The sequence below is a fragment of the Ascidiella aspersa genome, chromosome 3 (assembly GCF_963924565.1).
Source record: "Ascidiella aspersa chromosome 3, kaAscAspe10.2, whole genome shotgun sequence".
In the NCBI taxonomy this organism is placed as follows: domain Eukaryota; kingdom Metazoa; phylum Chordata; class Ascidiacea; order Phlebobranchia; family Ascidiidae; genus Ascidiella; species Ascidiella aspersa.
In genome coordinates this window covers 26,025,943-26,047,586 of record NC_139449.1, presented here as the reverse complement: position 1 = coordinate 26,047,586, position 21,644 = coordinate 26,025,943, and the positions used below count along the sequence as shown (strand labels likewise).

Sequence of the window (21,644 nt, the reverse complement as noted above, 5' to 3'; positions counted from 1 at the left end):
CAGTAGTATATGCCGAGTCATTTCTGTAAATCACGAATTGCTGCTGCATGGTGTGCTAAAATCGGATAAGCGTGTTCAAACCAAAAAATACAATTGGAATAGTGTTGTCTTATTGTTTTTGTTTTATATTGCACTCTTTAACGGATTAGCTTTAGGTAGGTTTAACCTTTAGGTTATGCCAACCAACACGTGGTCCATAATTTACCAACAGCTTCATATTAGCTAACAGTCATTACGAGTCATGCTGAGACTAGGCGATAAAACAAAACGAGTGAAAACAGTATTTTAACACTATCATTTCATACACATTTTTATCTAAATGTTTAAAAAGCTTATTGTTTAGCTTTGGCTGCGGCAAGGCAACCATGGCGTTTTCTATTGAATGTTTACATTCTGGCCTGTTTAACCAATCAATCATATAATTTCACCAATACCTGAATGCAAAATAAATGTGGAAAAGTAAACTTGCAAATGGTTTAAATAAAGGCATAATCTGTGAAATACAAGTGGCTGTTTTAAGGTTTTGACAAAATAAACTTCTGGTCAATAATGAAAATCGAATTTGTTAGTGCGTCCAAAAAACATTAGGTTAACTTGTTGCACCAAATTTTCAAAAGGGCATCTTTTTGTTTAACATAGACACAAGTATATACATTATCTATTTGGTTTTGGGCCCATGTTGGGCCTGTCAAAATAGATTTGGATGCACTGATCATCAACAAATTGGCTTTAAACCTTGAGCAGTATAGTCATTTGACTTTGAATAGTGTTAAACAAGTTAATTGGTCATTTTCTTAGCAGTTTACCATGTTATTAGTAAATCTAATGTTGCTAACCAGCCTGACTGCATTCTATATTTTGTGGCCGCCAAAGATTTATGCCAAGATTTTTTTCGGTTAAAATCCTACGCCAAAATAGGACAATATAATAATTATACGCGAAACACAACAATTAGTTTTTGTAAATTCACTTGTTATTCCACGCCAAATGACGTCACTGGCATAATTTTGGCTAGCATTCCACACCAAAGATCTCCGGCGGCAAGTCAGTGGAATGCAATCACGCTACCAGTAATATACAGAGTTCAAATTGGGCAAGTTTCAATTGACAATGCCAAGTTCAAGTCAAATTATTGCTACTATAAAAAATTGTTGAACCTTTTCATTTCAAACTGTCTTTTTTATGTGTGCAATATTAAGAAATAAAGCAAGAGAGAAAAGTTAAAGGTATTTTTAAAAAAACGCATGTGCAATGTTTAAACAAAGTATGAAACTTGATGCACCAAACACCAAAGTCAATTTACGAAATTAAAATATTACAACACTGACTAATTTGCTTTTTGATACAAAACATTTGCCAAGATAACCATCCAGTTTTGTTGGCACCCTTAACATTTTTGCTGTGTTTAAATATTAGGTGTTGTAATTTATAGAGTGACCAACCTACAAGTTTAAAGCTTTGTAATACATTGGTGTGAAGATTATAAAAGAAGATTATAAGTTATTCAATCAAGGCAGGATTTGTGACCATATCAAACATATTCTTATATATCAGTTTGACACCTTCCACTTAGGGCATATTAAACAATATTATATCAAATACCTGAGTGAAGAAATTTTTTTCTCATAGGATACCAAAATGCACCTTTGTCCATAAATAGAAATAATCTCAAGTTATATATATTCTCATTGTTTGCATGTTATTGTTACTATTTTATTCAAATTTATTTGTTTCTAATTTTAGAAAAGACAAAACTTTTTTAACATGTGTGATTCTGAACAAGATTTTTTTAAAGAATGTCAGAGAGGAAATGTATCTAAGATCACAAAATTAATTGAAGGTGGAATTGATATCAACGTTACTGGAAACCTTAAAGATGGAAAAGTAACTTGGAGCATAATTTAAATTATGTACAACATTGGTAATTTGCACAACATTAAGTCACTTTATCAACCTTAAATTTGCAGGAAATGTCAGCTTTGTGTGTTGCCGCTTATGAAGGACATTTAGAAGTGGTTAAACTTTTGCTGAAGTCTGCCAATATAAACTATCGCTGCAAGGTTTGTTATATCAAATAAATGAACAAATTTAAATAACTTTGTAGTGTATATACTGTATGTTTTTATATTTGAGAGTAAACACTTTTCTAATATATGATTGAGCGGCAAGATTGTGTTGCATGACTGTTATATATAGGTTTTTGTGTTTAACATGTTAATATTTAAAAAAGTATTAACAGATCGCATGATCACATTTGAAAGGCTTAAGAATCAAAAACAAATAATTACATAAACCTATTGTTTAAATTTTAGCAAGGTGAGAGTGCTTTATTTTTGGCTGCTCAGCAAGGCCATGCCAAAATTGTCCAATGTATTTTGGAAGCAGGGGCAAGCTTGGTTTATACAGCCAAACCTGGGGTAAGAAAAAGCTTTTTGCCACTGTCACTTGTTGTTTTAAATCACTAACATCCCCATCATATAAAAGTACAAATGTTTTATGAAAATTTCATTGAACAATCAGCCTATTCTTATATTTTTTTCTAATTACCTATATTTTTCAATTTTAAAAAGATTTCGTAACATAAATACACATAGTACTCATTTTAACACAGCTACACTGTTTTTAAAATGTTTTCTTATTAATGTTTTTTTCTACTTTGATTTCCTACATGATAATTAGTTGTCGTCAAACGGCCTTGTTATTTATTAATTTTAACATCAGGAAATAAACTTGCAGGACAAAGTTCTGTTCAAGAACTGGGAGGTTTTTTCACAAGCATTGCACCATGCTTATCCCCACAATATTGATCACCCTAAGAATCAAGCATACAAATCTGTAGTTCAAGTGCTGGCTGATTATAATGCTGAGAGCTCAAGTCCAAGTGTGATCTATGAAGCTGTACGTAAATCTCATACTGACCTCCATTGAAAACTGTTTTTTTTAAAGCTTTACAAATATACCACATATTTTAAGTATGTTTTAATGGTAAACATAAGGAAAACACCTAACCATAAATGTTTAATTTAATAAAAAAACTGTGTTCTGTTTTTGTTTTATATCTCATCTTATAGCTCTTCTGTGAGCTGACTGTGTTTGCCAACCCTATGGCTGTATACACTGTTGGAGTATATGCTACTCATTGCCCAGAGCATATAGCTGTTGTTTTCTGTGAAGAGAACTTTCTCAATGCCCTATGCCGGGCATACAGCATTGCCCGTAGCAAGGACTTCATCAGGACTGCACAAACATTACTGGATTTAAGCAAACTCCGACAGAAGGATGTAAGACAATATAAAGTCATATGAAATATATTTTTAAGAATGGAATAGTAGTTGATTTAAAAACTGAATTTTAAATTACTGTTGACCATAAAATATTCCTAATGGTCCCCTGATTTATTTAGCCCTCTAGAGCCTTAGCATACTATAAATACAATTGTTGTTTAAAATGTTTAATTGAGTGTCATAAAATAAGTCTTTAGTGGTCGAATGTTCACCCTTCGTATTTAATTTTGCCAAGGCGATTAGGCCGAAGCTTTGTTTTGGCTATCGATTGAAAACAAGAGTAATTGTGCTGTCATAAGCATGACTGATTTAAGCAAATGTTAGTAGCACAGTTGCCAGATTGGCGATTATTTTTTATCTTTTCGGTAAATTTTCAGTTTATATTGTTCCTTTTTACTGGTCAACGTTTTGTTTTATAAATACTACTGGGCGACGCCCCAGACAATCTTTTATGACTTCCAGTTTAGGGAACCACTGTGCTAACCTAAGGCATTATGGCAAAATATAACGTTTTGGTTAATTATTGTTTTAAAACACAGCATCTTGTATGTTAAACTCAGACGGCCCATGGCCTGGTAAAGTTTTTCAACTGGGCTGAGCTCTTGCGCCAGTTAGCAGAAGAGCAGCAACAGAAGCATGGAGGTTTGCAAAAAAAGGCCCTGACTGAGGTTCTGCAGTCTGCTGTTGGTTTGATGAGGATTCTCCAAATCCTAATTGGAAACTTTAATGTTCGGTAAGCTCATGTCTTAATTTTTAACTTAATTTGTAAGGTATTTTATATATGTAAGGATGTTATATTCTTCTTTCTTGTTATCATCTTGCAACAGAACCAGTTTTGTCTTCCATTTTCTGCTAAATGATTGAATCACAGAATATTGCGAGAACACCATTAGTAAATATCGCAATACCATTATACCTTTTAGGTCAGATCTTATGGAACAGTTCAGGCCAATGACCATTGATGATATGGGGAAAATCGGTCGTCTGTTGAAGAGTTTATTAGAATATGAAATCCCCTGTGAAGGTAGGGCTTTCAAACTTAATTTTTTTATTTTTGAGAAATCTTAACCATTTTGTATTGCTCTGGTGGTCATTTTTCTTTTGACAAAATGCTTATAGTTTGTTTGCCTGTTTTTTTTAGACACTGGAAGCCACATGAAGGCCACAGATTCAGAACACAAAAATAATACTTGGAAAATAATCTTCTTTCTGCTGAAGCATCAGTTAAGATCTGGACAAGATGCATGTGTCGCAAGGTAACAGAAAAATACCTATCAAGCTATCATTATGCTGACTTATGTGTTCAATTGCTAAATACTGTACTAAATTGTTATTTGTTGATTTAAGAAACATTAAAATTTGACTCAGACTAAAGTTATTTTGCAAATGACTTGAATGGGTTGGTTTCTTTGCCTAGTTTTCAAGCCTGAAATAATTGAAGTAAACATCTAATTAGGTATTTTTTTATTGCCAAATTTTGTAATGTCTCGAGTTGTGGTACTGGTAACAGGTGTGACATTTGTTTTGTTTTTTACAGATTTCTGCTACGCAGTGTGTCGTCAGATTATGAAAAGAAAGTTCTTTTAATGTAAGAAACAATAGATTTTTGTTTTACATTAACCATTTCTGCAATAAACATTTTTCATTTAGGTCTTTGTATTTAAGCTAAACATTTACAAGTAAACATTAAGTAAATAAATCCTATCCCCACTAATCTCGTATCTCACTTTAATGACTTGTTGCAATTGACACACCATTGATTTTTTAATCTGTGTTTTGTAAAGGAGCTTAGATGATAATCTGTCACTTGCACATATGCTGCTGGATTTCGGTGTTCCTTTCAGTGGTGAATGTTTGGTCCGATCCATACAATGTGGACATTTGGATTTAATCAACAGGTCAGGGTGGTTTATTCTGTAGTGGCTTCCAAGGCTTATAGTAAATTATTTCCTAATATTTTGTTTTAAATTTCCAGATTTAAAGCCAACCGTGAGCTTTTGTTTTGCAAAGAAGTTGAAGAAATCATGCGACAACCATTGTTGGTAAAAAACTCGTCAAACAGAAACATGAGACGTTGTTTGAAGGTTTGTTTTTGAACTTTGTGTTCATATTGGATGTATGCCCAAGTGTATTCCATTTTTTTAAACCTCAAAGAAAACTTATTACTAAAAGTTCATGCGCAATCTGTTTTTTTTTTTTAAATTAAGCTAAATTAAATAATAAAATCTATCAAACAGGAACCGTTGGGTTATTACAATGTTAAACGTTAGTGATAGTGCGACTTTTACAAGGTTTTAATTGTCAGAATTAAAAGCTGAAAAATGACATATTTAGCCCAAGATTTTCAACCCCACACAGTGGAAATCGGTATGCACTCAAAAACATTTCCAAACCTGATGTTAAAACATAGAATGTTTGTTTGTTTGTTTGCAGATTGTAAGAGGACAAAGGTCAGCAATGGAAGAAGAAAGACGCAAGTTTGAGAACGAGCTTCTTAACGATGCCGAACTGGCCACGGCAAAACCAAAGCACAAAAGGAAATCAAGGGGAAAAAGGAACAAGTCCGTTAGTGCTATCGTCAGCGATGAACATTGTACTGATACCTTGGAAGAAGACCTGGTTAAAAACATTCAAGATGAAGCACATGAAGAGGAACCAGTCTTAGACCCAAAAACTTCTGTTTGCCATGCACCTGTTGATTCACACCTTGCCAACGGCCACGACGATCACTCTGCATCATTAAAAAGTCAAGGGTCGAAAGGAAAAAAGAACAAGAAAAAGCATGCCAACAGAAAACACTCTCCTTCGCAGCACACCAAGAAGGTGCCTGAAGAAAAAGAAACCACCCCACAGCAAGTGAGAATTCAATGTTAAACAAGTTTTCTGAATGATAAGAGAAAAATATATGCTTCAACCTTTTTTTGGTTTGGTGAACCCTTAAAGTTGTTGTGACGAACTCGTGCACCCTGTTTACTTAAAAGGTAAACTGTGGTAAAATGTGATATAAAAAATCACTATGCATTTTAATATCATCATGCCAATTAAACCAAATGGAGCTGACAACGTTTTACAGATGAGAGTTTGATTATGGCTGCAGGCTGCTTGCGAGTACTACTGCATGTCATAAAACAGCATTCAAACAATTTTTTTTTATCCTGTATGTCAAATAATAATAGTTATTAAAAGTTTGTGATGCACCTATACCTTTTCGTACTGTTGCACGCCATGCATATTTTGATGCACCCTAGGGTGCACCGTGCACACCGTTGAAGAGCACTGTGCTAGTAAATAATGGTTGTTAGCCTGCTTTATTAGTTCTGTGATTTTCAGGAAATGTGTGCCGAGGAATTGAAACGCATCACCCTTCAGAACCGCTGGAATGATGTCGCTGTGGTAACAGCGCGTCGCCGACGGCAGAGCTCTTCTTCATCGGACTGCAGCATCGGTTCGGGATCACGCAAGAGTGTTCACTTCTCGCACCAACTCGTATCATACGAGAACACCAACAAGAGGGATTCTCAACCTCTGAAGCACAACGGCAACAAGCGTCCAACCATGAGTAACTTGAAACGAACTTGTCTCAGTCCCGATGAGCCTTTGCTCTCAGAGACATACAGGACTAACCCGTTAAATGGTGGAGAAATGATTAATTGCAACTCCACCACCAATGGCTTTGGTGACTTGGATAGTGACATACCTTGGATACCCGTTTCACCTCGCTGGGCTCCCCGCTTTGAAGATTTGTCCGAAATGGATACAAAGGACCTGAAAGGTTTGACGTGGCTGGACTCTTCAAATAAGGAACACACAGTTTACATTTGTGACAATCAGAAGCACCTTCTTATCGGCACAGGGTTGGTTTAAAAATTTTAACCTTGATTTTTTTTCTTTTCATATTTTGTCTTTCATATTTTTCTTTTCTTTTCATTTGGCTAGAATTATAATTATTACTTTGTAAAACAGTCTTGGTGAACTTGAATGTAATTCGTCACAATCTGAAATTTAGCCTATTTATGTCAGTCAGCACACATACCATACTTCGTTCTTCACAGCTCTCTATTTAAGGTAGTATTGTTAAAATGCTTTATCTTTACCCAGGCCAGACTTCAGCAGTGTTTTTCTGAGCATAACCGATGAGGGTCAGGAAGTTGCAGTAAAACGTATCAACCCAAAACGAGCTCCATTACTTGCACAAAAAGATCTCACCGACCGGCTGGTGGATATTCCTGAATGTACTGGCCTCACCAATTACCTTGCTGCTATCAAGGATAAAACTCAGTGCTTTCTGGTAAAACTTTGTACATTGGTTGTTAAGTTTGTTTCTATAATAGCTTTAACATAATTTCATGTTTAAAAATCCCGAAGCCAATTTTCTGATAATCACATTAAGTTGTCTAAAATGTAAATTGTAACTATACTAAAAAGTGGGTTATCAATTTGCTTTATTTTAACAATTATCCCCTTTTTTAACACTTTTTATTTCCTAATTATTAGAGCAAGAAGTCAACATGGGTTCAATCACTCTTGTCATTTACAGTGTTGTTCTTTGTTGATAAACATGAATCTCCAGTGTTTTGTTGTTAGGTACAAACCGTTGGGGAGTTTAACTTGGAGCAAATATTTCGAAGAAAAATGGCAACACTAACTTCAGCACCAGAAGTGCTTTGTCATCAACTGGCCGTGGGTTTGTGTCACTTGCACAAAAACAACGTTTTGCACATGGCAATCAAGGTTTGTGCTTTAATAGTTAACAAAAAACTAGCAAATGGTAATAGACTTGCTTTTGTAAGTGTGACTTTCATGGATTTTAAGCATTTAGTGAGTGTATTATTTAGTGCATTTTCTAAATTTGACTTCATAAGTTCCTATTTCTCTAGTCTTGTAAAAATTAATGTTTGCCCAACTTTACATGATTGCCGTTATCAGACAACACAAACCTTACATGGTATAAATTTCCAGCCCAACAATGTGCTGCTCTGCTCCGATGGTCAACTACGTCTGGCTGATTATGGCATTCACTGTCGACAAACATCGTCGAATCAAAAACACACTCTTGGCCCAACTTCTGCTTCAGTTTGTTGGATGGCCCATGAAGTTTTATCAAGCGATTCTGATGAGAAACAGACTTTCTCTGAAACAACTGATGTGGCGGTAATGATTTTTAATGTGATATCTATTGGAACTGGTGTGATTACATTTTAATATGCTTGTTTTTTTATTTGTTATTTATGTGGGACTTGTTTATTGAGTATTACATAAAAAGCGTTTTCTGATTTTATCCTATGCTTAATTGTGTTTTAAACCTTATTGTGTATATAACCTCGCACTGCTAATAATATCTTTTGAAATTGATTCTTAAACAAATTTATCTCTTCGGTAAAACAACTTTGTAAACCAAGTTTTATTTTGTAGTCACTTGGAATGGTGTTCTATTACATTCTGACTGAAGGCAATCACCCTTTCGGAGATCCTAACACAGTGCCAGGAGTATGCATCAGTAACATCAACCGTGGAGCGTAAGTTAACACTATATTAGGCAATTAACTAAAACGATTTTTTTTTAATATCATATAGAATTTTTTTACTGTAAGGATGTGTATTCTCGGTAAGTAGCATTTTCCATTTAACGGTAGTATTTTATTTTTATACATAGTAGTCATTCTATGTTTAAAACTGCTCCCAACATTCTTCTATTCAAAAACCTTAAAGAATGTCGCTAACTTTTTTGCAGATACAATTTGAAATCTATAACTGACCCATTTGCCCATCATCTAATTCGAAACATGATCGTAAAGGAATCGGAGAAGCGAATAACTATGGAGGATGTAAGTTATCAAACTTATTGTTACCACTCTAACCCTTGAAAACAAAATATACATTGGTGTTCATACCATAATATCATTTTTTACATGTTTTTGTCAGCCTCTTTACTTTGATGCTACCCCTATTTGATTACTCCATCAAACTGCTACGAAAGCATATTGAAATTACTTCAAATTAGTATATAACACTAAACTTGTATATATGATAGCCCTTTTCTCGTTGCATTATTGTTTACTTTCGCCGTCGCTCCTTAAAAATGTTTGAATTAAGAAGGCTTAACTTATCTCAGGTTGTTGCACATCCATTTTTCTGGAGCAGTGAAAAGAAAGAGAAGTTTGTTATGGCCCTGACGGAAACGGCTCTGTCCAGCAGCACAGTTAACGGATCGACGATCATGCACCAACTAAAGCCTGTTGAACTGGTATTATCAAAGTTTTAATCTTCATTTTGTATATTTTGTTTAAATTTATTAACAGGGGGCTCTTCTTCTTGACAATGATAGTTTTTTTGCGTTTTGCTTTGGTTTTTGTCCGTAGGATCTTGGCATATTGTTTACTTCAGTTTTGTAACGATTTAGGCGTAAGTTTTCCCCATAATTATCAGATTCAACAACAGAAGATCACAATATAATTACAGTCCTGTCAACATTTTGTCTCGCAGTTTATTTTTGGCAAACGTGAAGAAAATGCCCTCAAGCGGTGATTTGTAAGTTGTAACTGTGTATGAGTTCGCTGTTATGTGATTTGGCTAATGTCCCGAGCCTATAATTTAGAGTAGACCATTACAAAGTATATCCATTTCGAGTATATCCATTAATGTGTATGATGCAGTAACTACATAAGTTTTAACATAGGATCAATTGTCGGTACAACATTGCGCTATTATCTTTATGTACTTATACATTCATAACGGCAAGATCATAAACCAATTACAATTAAATAAGTTATAACATAGCAAGGACCTTTTGTGCAATTTTTGTTCGGTACCTTTCTAATATACTGTTTCTAAACAACGTTTCGCTTATTCCTTTATCGAATGTTTTGATTACACAGGCAATTATGTCGAGTTATGCGAACCAGGAAAAGCTGACGAACATCGCGGACATTTACAGGGTCAGTGTCCGAGGTCTGCTCACTTTGCTCTACGACTGCGCACACAACGATGACCTCTAGTGAGTATCCTGCGTTGTTAAGTGATTTCAGCGTATAAGTGTGCTGTTTATCGCGGTACGCCTGTGACTAGCCATTCGTGACAATGTTTAACTTGTGATTCACTCATTTTTAAACTCGTGATTCACTTACTTTCACCAAACATATTTACCTCGCCCCCCACTTTCAGCCATCATTTCAAACTATCCCCACTTTCAGCCATCATTTCAAACTATCTATCGTTCTTACTTTTACGGGCAAAAATAAGCTGTTGCGGCAAAATAGTTCACACAAAGAAAAAATGCAATTTAATCCTAATTAAAAACCTGTACTTTAACACCAACAGGTGTTTTGGGAAGCAGGAATTGGACCAAAGGTATTTTATATCGCATATAAATTAATAGCTATATAGAGTAACATATGTTCGAACAAACTTGTATTCGCCCCCAAACAAAATTGAAATAGACCAGCAAAAATGCACCGCCTACCAGTTATGAACAGACACAATATCATAATAAACTTCCAAGGCAAACAAATCGAGGGTGTTGATAGTTAGGCAGCATAAAATAAGAAATTATCACTTGTTGCAATAGGTATCAATAATATTTTTGAGCAGTTAAAACAATTACGATTTCGGACGGTGATTCTCAACATTTCCTCTTTGCTTTTATGACTTGAATGCAGGCTCCAATGGTTTATAGCAGTTTATGGCTACGGCTTTTCACTTTTGGGAGGACCTTATGACTGTTTGGTTAAATCGAGTAAACCATACAAGTTTTCTCATTCGCCATTAACAGAAAAAGGCATCTTCAATATGTGTTATGTAAATCCCAAAACGCAAAAACAATTTTTAACTATAGGGAAGCACGCTCCCCAAACTCTCGGTGAAACAACCAAACCAAACATATTAAAAGTTGACTTTTGCTTTTTAGTGCGCAGTGCACATTGGACGCGGATAGGGAAGAACACCCGAGTGTCTCCAGCTACTTCACCGCCAGCTTTCCCGGTCTTCTGCTGCACACCTACAAGCTCTTCACGCTCGAGTGCCTGGAGAAGGTCGCGGTCGACTGCGCACTCGAATCGCCGCCTTCGTCGCCCGACGACAAAACATCGCCAGAATTTCTGGACACTGGTGAGCCAAAATTGTGAAGTGTATTTTAGCAGTGATTCGCTATTGTTTTTCATCTTAAAAGGCTAGTTAATTAACAAATCTGGTAAATTACCAATCAAGGACAATTCAGCTTTTTTAGTGCTATGGTAATTTTAGCTCAATAGCCTTGAAAACAGAACGCCTTTAAATACAGAACGAATTTTTTTTGTACTGCTTTTTAAATTACATTAATGACATCATTTGGTATCTACTTCTGCGCGTAATATGGGGTATCAGTATCGGAATAAAATGCGAAGGACGTCGTTATTTTAATGTAGCTTCTGAGACACATTTTTTGCGTGTTTGTCTGCTTTCTAAAAAAAGTTTTTTGGTTTTGCTTTCTGACTTGTGTAGTTGTGTACCTATGACTTTTGGGGGGTCATCTTTTTGTTTAACCAAACATAAGGTGAAAAAACCAACGAAACAATGTAAATGAACAAGACAACATCGTCTATGACGAAACGCCATTTTAGTCCAAGACTTGAAGGAACGCACAGTACGCTTTTTGGTCCTGCTTATTACTAAAAAAACAAGACGCGCATAAAACAAACGCGAATTCATGCAAGACGGATGTTACATTGAAATCACACTTTAAAAAGCGCAATGCGAACCTTATGATCCATTACTCCAATTGTTTTTTTGTTTTTTTAAGAATTTTAAAACCTACATCAAAAAGAGTCCACCCTATTTTTTGGCATACGTGTTATCCAAGCCTTGGCGTGTTTGCTTGCTATATATTTCGAGTAATTTAATATTTATGAGGTTCTCAAGTATCGGTAACTCAAATTTTGCATCTATACAGTAGCAGTTTATTGCATTTAACTTCAAAAGCTGTGTATTGAAAGCTGAGGTATGACACGGCATAGATGCAAGCTTTAAGACAAGTAACATTTTTTGTTGAAATTTCTTAAACCTGTGCAAGAACATTAGACATACACATGGTACTTTCCGTAAATAATGCAGACACATAATCGTTTGCGCTTTGTTTCTTCAGGCACTGATAACAGCTTGGCCCCATCCATCGCATCCGACGCAACGGAAGACCAAGACGCAATAACCGAGGAAGACCTACAAGTGCATACAGACTCGTGCGAAATTCCTCAAACTCCTGTTTGTGATGTCGGCGACATCGCCAAGCAGAGCCGCGCTTCGCCGCAGACCAACGTGCTTCCAAACTTGCTGATGCCCGATTCGACTCAGCCGAAGGATAAGAAGAATCCTTCCCTGTGTCTTGCTCCTCCTCCTACTCTTCAGCATTGTTCCGATCCTCCTGATGAGAGCCTCGAGCGCTCCTGTCTCCTCTCACCGGAGGCGAGCGACTGCATGATTTTGAACGAGGACAGCGACTGGGCGCAACAGAGTTCTTCCAGCGTAAGTATTGAATTGCGATCGCTAGTTTTAAGAAAGTATAAACATTTTCCCGTTTCGACGTCCTACACAAGACAGACGCCTTCATGACGATAATGGCATATCTTTCAATTGCAAGACAGATATCTATTGTAAACTGCTGTATGAGCAATACTAGGTTATACGTTATGCCTGGCAGCCATAGCTTATTTCATTTTTCTCCTTTCTTTATTAAATTTAACGCATTGGCTAGTATTTACGCGATTTTAAAGTTAATTTAACAATATTTTTTTCTAAACTCAACTGCTGTATTTTCTTTCATATAATATTACCTACTGTTTATCGTTTACTTTATGTCGTTGCCAGTGTATTATAAACAAAATTATTAAAGCAACAAAATGAGTAAAATTAAGAATAATTTTCTTCAGCAAGATTCATTGGTACTTACAAAAATTCAAGTTACATTTAACAAGAAACTGTTAAAGCATAAACTTTAACTTTTCGTCATTTAGTCAAGCGTCGATTCTAAATCTACTTAAACAAACTGTTATATCGATCAATTCACTGTCAAATATCGTAACCTAGGATCAAGAGCAAGACGTCCACCCCGGCGGCGAGGCAGATTGCCTGAGGAAAACGGTGCTGGTTTCCAAAGCCCATTCCAGTCACAACAACGTCGACATCTACCCTGAGGTTGGGTCCCCAGACGACTGGATAGAAATCGGCTCTCCGCTCGAAGAACAAGCCAAGACGAAGCCGGTTGCCATGGGGAAGTCAGAATCGGCCAATAGCAGCCCGTCGAGCGGTTGCTCAGTGGACGAGTGCTTCGAATTCGGGTCCTTCGGTAAATCGGACGCGGAAAGCCCCACCGACGTGCAGACAACCAAAAATCGCATCGCAAACGGAGATTGCGGCTTTCACGAAAAACACTTTAATGGTCACGAACTCGCCACCACCTGCACTGATATTGATGAGCTCGATTAAACTTTTCCGGTATTATTACATGCAAGACTCGAGAGAAAACAAGCGATTTCGAAACCTGAAACAGCAATCGATTTTGAACCTCAAGCCGTTTTCCCGGTCATTGCGTTTGATTTGATTTTGCAATAACAGGTTGACGTTATTGACGTTGTTCAAAATGCGTACCAAGCTTTCGTGTATCACTGTAACAATTGTATGCATCTAGAGTTTGTTCCGCAGCGTTATGTGTGCCAAAAACATCTTCTCACTTAAATAATTTTGGTGGTACGACGTCAATTGAAATTAACGCTATCTTCTCTGTTAATATACAATTTTCAATTTTTTGTAAGGAAGGCTATGTTTATTGTGTGATGCGAAGTAATAAGTTTACAAATAACTAAATGTTTATAATGACTTATTTGTCTCGTGTTTTGGTTCAACTTTGAATGTCGTAAACCGATAAGCTTCCATATTGCGTTTTTGTTCTTAAGTTTACGAAATATTTCCGTTTAAGTTCACATTGGTGCTTTCTGTGTTATTCCTAAATCAGTTTCCCCTCTATCTTTTTACCTAATTATACAGAAATCGTTTGATGGAAAACCTAATTATACAGAAATCGTTTGATGAAAGCGGTTGACGCTTTATGTACATTTTGTAATTGTTGCTAAATATGTAAAAATATACGGTCGGTAAGCGTCCATTTCTTAAAAAGCTAAACAATCAATTAGCTCCATAGAAAATCAGTTGCCTGTTGCGTGCAATTATTATAAATCCTGTTCGAATTTGTACTGAAATTTTGTCTCAGGCTTTTTCTCCAAAGCCGTATTTTGAGGTGTATTAACGCTTAACAATCCTTTTTGGTGTGCGGTAGTTTTACTTGTGTTTGTGTAACTCTGCTTTGTTTAATAACAAAAGCACAATTCCATTTGTATTTTATCACATAGCGTTAAAACAGTTATTTCGAATTGTCATACTGTTCCTAAGATATGTTTGGGTTTATATTCCTTCTCGAAACACTCGAACAATTACTGCATCCGCAGTGCTGTTTATTAAAACTACTAAATTTAATTACACTTCTCAACCCCGATGCTGCTCTTGTCAGTATACAGATGAATGTTTGTGACAGTTCAATTTTTGTTTCAGTTTTGTAATGAAATATAACACATTCGCCTTACAACGTTGTGATACACCGCGTGTTAAATCAAAATTCCCAGGTAGTTAGTCTTTAAAATGTTTGGTAAAAGTAGTTTAGATATAGACTAGATTGCAGAAACTAATGTGTTTAAAACCTGTTCTCTTACAGAGTTTATTAGCATTGCTGTGCTGTTAAGTGCAAGGAAGAGTGATGCCTTACCTTGCACGGTCGATAACCGCAGATGGAAGTGTTGACGAGCGCCATTTGCAGCGACGGTTTCATCATTTATCTTGTCACATAGGATATTTATCGTGAATTTCCGCCCGTTGCACTGGAATATTCTATAGTGCTTACCACTTGCGAGGAAACGCAGCACCTTACACTCCAGCAGAACTGTAACAGGTTACTTTTAACTTGGGGTACGTAGTAGCTGTCGGTCCCGCGCTTTTGTGTGTACAGTAGGCTTGAGGCGTGACCGTAATATTTGCTTTTCAGTGAGTGCTGCACGAACCTTACTATATCGGCAGCCCTAGGCACGATTTCGTTAGAGGCATTAATCAGCATTATGTCAGTCAAAATTATACCACCGACTGCCAGCATGTCGAATAACGATGACGAGCCGGAAATCGCACAGGAATTGCAGCAAATCAACTGTAACTTTACTACATTACTTGGTGTGAAAAAGATGGAGCGAGTAAATCGTCCTTTGAGTCCAGTAGCCACGCGTAGGTGGGATATAGTAAGTACTGACTTTTTGTTTGTTTTTCTGTTCAAAAATAAAAACAAATCAAATGCAGTTTAACCTAAGGCATTTTTGACTTGTTATTTCATTCAACCAAAGAAATAATAAGCACGAGGAGTAAACATGCATTATTTATAACTGATAATTTCGTTTTAGTTTATTGCTTTACATAGTGAATAAAAAATGCAATAGCCACTACAAGTTGGCTTTAATTTGTTTTGTGTTGCAAAGGACAGTTTACCTGGGTTTATTTGACTTTTATTATGTACACTAACTAGCAAACAGTTTAGTTATACATTACCAAAACAAATGTCTGCTTATCTTCTTTGTACTTTTTCTTAATGTTGTATATATAGCTGTTTTTATCTAATATATATATAGGTTTGAAATAATTTATGTTGTAACAGGGTACTTTTTTTTTAAAGTAATGATTCATTTGAAGCTGGGTTATGGAATACAACTACAAATACATTTTTGATCGGAACAAAAACCAAATGTTTTAATGTTCGGTGGCCAGTCTGAAAAGTATGGCAGATCTAAGTACGAGATTGAAACAGCACATTAACTGTCCAACAAGGTTAATAATTAACCTTTTTAATTATTGGCAAAATTGTATGAAGAACCTTACCTATAGAGCAAAAATTGGAATCCTAAAGAATTAAAAAATCTCTCAGCACCCTTGAGAGTTAAAAATGGCATCCTACAGTGCCGCACCACCCTGGTTTAAGAATCACTGCGCAAGTATAATGGGAAATCAGGGCACATTTAGTGAATGGTAATATACCAAGTGCAAAACGGGTATAATGGGTCATTCAGAAATATACAACAAAACTTTCAACATTTTTTTATAATTTAAATTCAATTGTTTTTCAGCCAAAGCCGGCAACTGCAATTATAATTGCAATATCTTCAAGAGCACTTTTTGATCTAGCCGAAGAGAGAAAAATATACCAAGAACAAGGCCTTGCACCATATATTGATTACATAATTAACAGGGAAAATGAACCATTCAAGCCTGGGAGTGCCTTTCCATTTGTGCAGGTAATTTTTTGGAATCCTGTTTAGCAATAAAGTGATTCTTGCAACAATATTGATATAAACTTCCTTTAGAAAATTGCCATTTTTAACCATGTACCCAAATCCTTTAAACATAAATCTGTAATGTAGTAGCTTATGTTGTCTTAATAAATACCTAATTTACTTTTGCTAATTTTTGAAAGAACCTTATTGTTGTTAAGAATAATACACTATATGAAACTAATTAATGCACAAAACGCATCCATTGCTAACACTATAAACATTTTATAGGCTTTAGCCTGCATTAACCTTAAACTTCTTGAGCTGGATCCAAAAGAGAAGCACCTGTTTGACGTCGTTCTAATGAGCAACCAATCTGCACAGATCGGAGTGTCTTTGATAAATTCTATCAACTATCATAGTAAGAATTAAGAATGACATGTTTTTGGTAGATATCCCTGTAACTTTACGATCTATTTTTTTTTTATTGCAGAACTGACAATAGAACGGGTTTGTCTCACTGCTGGCAAAAGCGTGATTGGATATCTGTCTGCATATGATACTGATCTCTATCTATCAGCAGACGAATGCAGTGTCATTGAGGCCTTAAACCAAGGTACTTTAAAAAACTCCAGTTTCTGCACAGAAAAGTACAGACATTGGGCACCACTCAGTAGAAAATCAGTCACTTTGCAGAATTTCGTAAAAAAAATAAAACCCAATTTAAAAAACAATTACTGTATAAAAATATATATATTTTTTTTTAGTATAATGTTTAGTGTTTCCCAAAATCAATATTTGTTTTCGGTTTGTTGTCCAAATCCATATTATATTACAATAAATAGAGCCACAGATTGGTGGTATGACATAATAAACATTAAACAAGGCAGAATTGCGTCTTTTTTAGTTACCACGTTACACAATTCCTGTTGTTTTGCTGGGAATTGACAGTGATTAACAGCTTGAGTGGCTAATCTATTGCCATTGATTACCTTTAATGTCTAATATAGTAACCATACCCGGCCTTAACAAATACGTTTTCCCTTGGCATTTCATACATATGCGTTTAAGGCTACTTGAGGGAGGAGGTTAATAAAAGGCCAGGTCAGATCGCAATCTTTCAACCTCCGGCCTTTAGTAATTACACTGTCTATAACGGTTGCAAAGGTCCTGCACTCCTGCGTATAACGGTTACGCAAAGGTCCTGCGTATAACAGTTACGTAAAGGTACAGCACTACACAGTGCGATAAAACGGAAACGGTCACTACGCGTATCTCAAACCCAGTGTATTGTCATGCTGTGATATGTCACTAATTAAGCTTTGCTATATCTTTTTTAAATTTTTCTTTTGTGTTACATTGAACATTCATCAAACCATTGGCACGTATGCAACTTTAAATTAACTCTCTAAAATCAATAATGTGTCTGACTATGTGGTGCACGACGACACCCAAACTTGTATACAACAGTCATGAACCAAGTTTCAAACCGATTGTTGTTCAAAGATTTTTATTTCGTCTTAAGGCTGATTATAAATATATAATTATATGTCTTTCATTTACATTTCATGTACCAATAGGCGTTAATGAATTCGGAATGCATTTTGTAATTAAATAGGATTGATGTATAGTTCACTTTTCACCAGTCTCAATTAGGCCTTACATCTGGATAGGCGTTTATAAAGTCGGAATCAATTTTGCAATTAAATTACATGAATATGTTCATATTTCACCACTTTTAATGAAACCTATACTACCGTTCTGGCCTAATACGTTTTACGTTTTGCGCATCTAAACTTTGTAAAGATACGGCGTTGCAGATCTTCAAATGTTTTTAACCGGTACATTATAGCTTACCCTTTGTATGATAGAATTTTCATCAACTAAATAGAATCACGTGTACTACGATGGTTTAAAAGTTGCTAAAAATAGACACCAAGCAAATTTGGTCCAATTAATCTGAAGCGTAGCTTTAAAGTTTCGCTTTTTGGAAAATTCTGAAACTTGTTGTTTGACAATATGCATTCGCAAAAACCTGGCACTATAAATTAATATTTGTACAAATACAATTTGATATTGTTAAAAACGTTAACGAAATAATTTTACTCACCTATTAACTAATCAAGTTTTTGTTTCTGTTTGCCGCATTTAGATTTTATAAAGATACGTATTGTGATGCAAATAAAATACAAAATCGTATAGTTTATAAAGTAGTTGTGATTCTAAATACAAATTTGTTTGCAGTAAGCTTTGTCTGAATTTGCTTTTTCTGAATAACAGGGATTGCTTCTGCCAGAATGTTCGGGTCGGCCGGCGGCGACGATTATTCTCAGTCATGCACGGAACTAAGAATTGCGTTCGATGGTGACGCCGTATTGTTTTCTGACGAATCCGAAGTAATCGCCAAGGAATATGGACTTGAAAAGTTTTTTGAAAATGAAGCTAATAAGGTATTTTAAAATAACTTTTCAGCGTAATTTATGTCAAACATTTACCACATGATCTACGAATTTATTCAGGCAATATGCGGAGTAAGGCGACGTGACTTAACTTTTTTATCAAATTCAACGTTTTTTGTCGCACATGTTGGTCTGTGTAATTGCGGAACTACATACAAAGTAACGTGGAACTTTTAGCGTTGTTTTAGGCATAGAATGATATCAATTGTCGGACTCGCACATATGTCGTCCACGCCCATGACAATTAATGTCACCTAACGTGTTTTTTTATTTTCAAAATGCTTTTCTGTATTTAAAGTGATCCATTTTTAACTTCGCTCGCAAACATCAAGTATTTTATCTGGCATATACCAAAATTGTATCTGATATATATTTAACAAGTAATTTATTTTTGTACAAAATCTATATATTTTTAGTTCATGAATTCTATTTATTCTCACTTCTCAGTTGGCACTTAGTTGGACAACTGTTCATTATATCTTACTAAAGAATACGACACGCTGGTGCTTTCTTAGTTTAAATTTAGGCTATTTATCATGATTTTTATTACTTTTACAGGCAAACTTACCTTTAGACATCGGTCCGCTGCACAAGTTTGCGATGCTGTTGGGAAACATCAAGAAAAAGTTTCATGAGAAAGGATTAATAGAGGATTGTCCGATTCGAACATACCTCGTTACGGCGCGCAGTGCAGCTAGCTCAGGCCTCCGCGCACTGCGTGTAAGTAAAGTTATTCACGTTTTACCAAGAAGTTTTGATTTTTATTACAATTTGACTTGATTTTGTCTTACAATATTGTTTTAATTATTTTAAGAATTCTAAAAATAGGTTAATGTATTTTCTTAGTGGCCATTGTCAAAAAATATTGTCAAAATTGTTTCTGGAGCTAAACATTCTTCCTTTATTGCTTTTTGAAACAGTTTATTTGTTGATTTACCGAACATCCAAGCTTAGTTCGCACTTCGAACCTTAGCAGTTTGTACGAACTTGGGTGGTCGGTGCGAACTTAATGATTCTACATATACAGTGCAATGCGTATTATTACGTAATTCAAGACATAAATCAACAAAACCGAAAATGCTAAAAATAATTAAGTCTAATGTAACGAACCTAGATTTTGTGACGATTTTTTGCGAACTTAACTCGGATGTTACCATATTAAATAAAGTGTTAAACGAAACGTAGCTAATTGCTTAAATATATTAATTGCATTAAAATAATTTGTGTGAATGTTAAATGAAAGCACTTTGATCAGTAAGTTTGTTTTTCAGTACTTCATTAACTTGTTTGTTATAGACACTGCGGGTGTGGGGCTTGGACATTGACGAAGCTCTTTTTCTTGCTGGAGCACCCAAAGGACCCATTTTGCAGAAAATCAAACCACATCTATTTTTCGATGATCAAACTAGAAATGTACAAAGTGGTTTAGAACACGGTGTTCAGTCTGCACATGTGCCTTATGGCATTGCACAAAAGTCTTCTTCCAGCTCCGGAACTGGTTAGCTGTTTTTACTCTTTTTATCAGCTCTCTTAAAAACATCCTTAAAATACGCATTTGTTTTAAATGAACAAATTTTATTTATAAAACAAAGGATGTACTTATTACCTGATATATGAAAACGTGTATCACATTCTCTTTAATATGTATTCGTATCAATCGCTGCATTCATTGGTTTAGGAAAATTTTTGCTGCTTTTTATTTGTTATCAGGCTACGTTGCATTACCTTCGCGAGGGCACTTTTAATGCTGTATATTTTCTGTTTTTTTATGCTTTTAACTTTTTGTTTAAACTTCTTGGATTGATTAAAACTGCTTTAATCTGATGTAATTGTTTATTTGCAGTACCTGTTTTTGTTTAACATTGTGTAGTTGCTATATTCATGTAACTAATTTGTACTGTACATTTGTATCGTATTCCCACTGTTGGTATTATGGTAACCAATAAACTTTTAGCTTATATTGTATGCGCGAAGATTCCACGCCCAATTAGAGATTCCACGCCCGATTAGAGTTTAAAATAATTTTGTGGCATTTGCCACCCGATCCGTCCAAAATTAGTGCAGTTCTAAGCAAAAAATGCTACGACAATTAGTGCATCCAAAGAATCAAAAAGTCTTGAGGTTTTGGACAATGCACTAATTTGACCTAACACACCCTCACTTAAACTCCAACCAGCACCTTAACTCAAATATTGTGCGTTGATTTAATAATTATATATGCGCTTTAGGTCCCAATACACCAATTCGTGACGTAATAATCTATATACCCTGGACGAGAAATTATGCCCCGTATTTGGGCTTTTTTCCAAGCGTTTAAATATTTATTACATAACCGCACATTATTTGGGTTAGGCTTAGCGTTTGGGTTAGGGTGGGTCAAGTGCTATTAATTCTCACACTTTTGTGAACGTTCAGCGAATATTTTCAACTCATTTGCGCCGGGAGATTACCTAAAAGTCCGACTTTTCTGTCATTGGATGCCCTAATTGTCGTACACCTTTTTGCTTAGCAATGCACTAATTTCTGACGGATCGGGTGCATTTGTAATATAATATATGTATATATATTTTGTTACGACT

At 35.4% G+C, this 21,644-nt stretch overlaps 2 protein-coding genes across 2 annotated transcripts; both read left to right on the top strand.

The window, feature by feature from the left end:
• The first annotated feature begins 1,749 nt into the window (after positions 1–1,749).
• LOC146161163 (uncharacterized) lies at positions 1,750–14,878 on the top strand. The gene is made up of 23 exons (XM_083383992.1): positions 1,750–1,884; positions 1,968–2,060; positions 2,313–2,417; positions 2,737–2,898; positions 3,072–3,281; positions 3,845–4,017; positions 4,208–4,308; positions 4,426–4,540; positions 4,822–4,872; positions 5,069–5,182; positions 5,260–5,368; positions 5,718–6,140; positions 6,615–7,138; positions 7,383–7,572; positions 7,869–8,015; positions 8,244–8,435; positions 8,697–8,800; positions 9,016–9,109; positions 9,397–9,528; positions 10,160–10,278; positions 11,188–11,387; positions 12,400–12,776; positions 13,338–14,878. Exons 1-23 carry the CDS (start codon positions 1,765–1,767, stop codon positions 13,734–13,736), a joined length of 4,254 nt encoding a protein of 1,417 aa, XP_083240118.1. The 5' UTR covers positions 1,750–1,764; the 3' UTR covers positions 13,737–14,878.
• A 458-nt stretch (positions 14,879–15,336) lies between these two features.
• Positions 15,337–21,012, top strand: LOC146161162 (cytosolic 5'-nucleotidase 1A-like). The gene is made up of 7 exons (XM_083383929.1): positions 15,337–15,586; positions 16,463–16,630; positions 16,898–17,027; positions 17,100–17,222; positions 18,887–19,056; positions 19,624–19,785; positions 20,362–21,012. Exons 1-7 carry the CDS (start codon positions 15,413–15,415, stop codon positions 20,566–20,568), a joined length of 1,134 nt encoding a protein of 377 aa, XP_083240055.1. The 5' UTR covers positions 15,337–15,412; the 3' UTR covers positions 20,569–21,012.
• The last annotated feature ends 632 nt before the right edge of the window (positions 21,013–21,644 follow it).

Excerpts from the sequence above, each read along its gene's own strand:
- LOC146161163 (XM_083383992.1), top strand. The coding sequence starts at position 1,765 with ATGTGTGATTCTGAACAAGATTTTTTTAAAGAATGTCAGAGAGGAAAT. Across the intron at positions 4,018-4,207 it reads ATTGGAAACTTTAATGTTCG|GTCAGATCTTATGGAACAGT; the intron begins GTAAGCTCATGT and ends TATACCTTTTAG. Across the intron at positions 12,777-13,337 it reads CGCAACAGAGTTCTTCCAGC|GATCAAGAGCAAGACGTCCA; the intron begins GTAAGTATTGAA and ends ATCGTAACCTAG.
- LOC146161162 (XM_083383929.1), top strand. The coding sequence starts at position 15,413 with ATGTCAGTCAAAATTATACCACCGACTGCCAGCATGTCGAATAACGAT. Across the intron at positions 17,223-18,886 it reads CATTGAGGCCTTAAACCAAG|GGATTGCTTCTGCCAGAATG; the intron begins GTACTTTAAAAA and ends TCTGAATAACAG. Across the intron at positions 19,786-20,361 it reads CAGGCCTCCGCGCACTGCGT|ACACTGCGGGTGTGGGGCTT; the intron begins GTAAGTAAAGTT and ends TGTTTGTTATAG.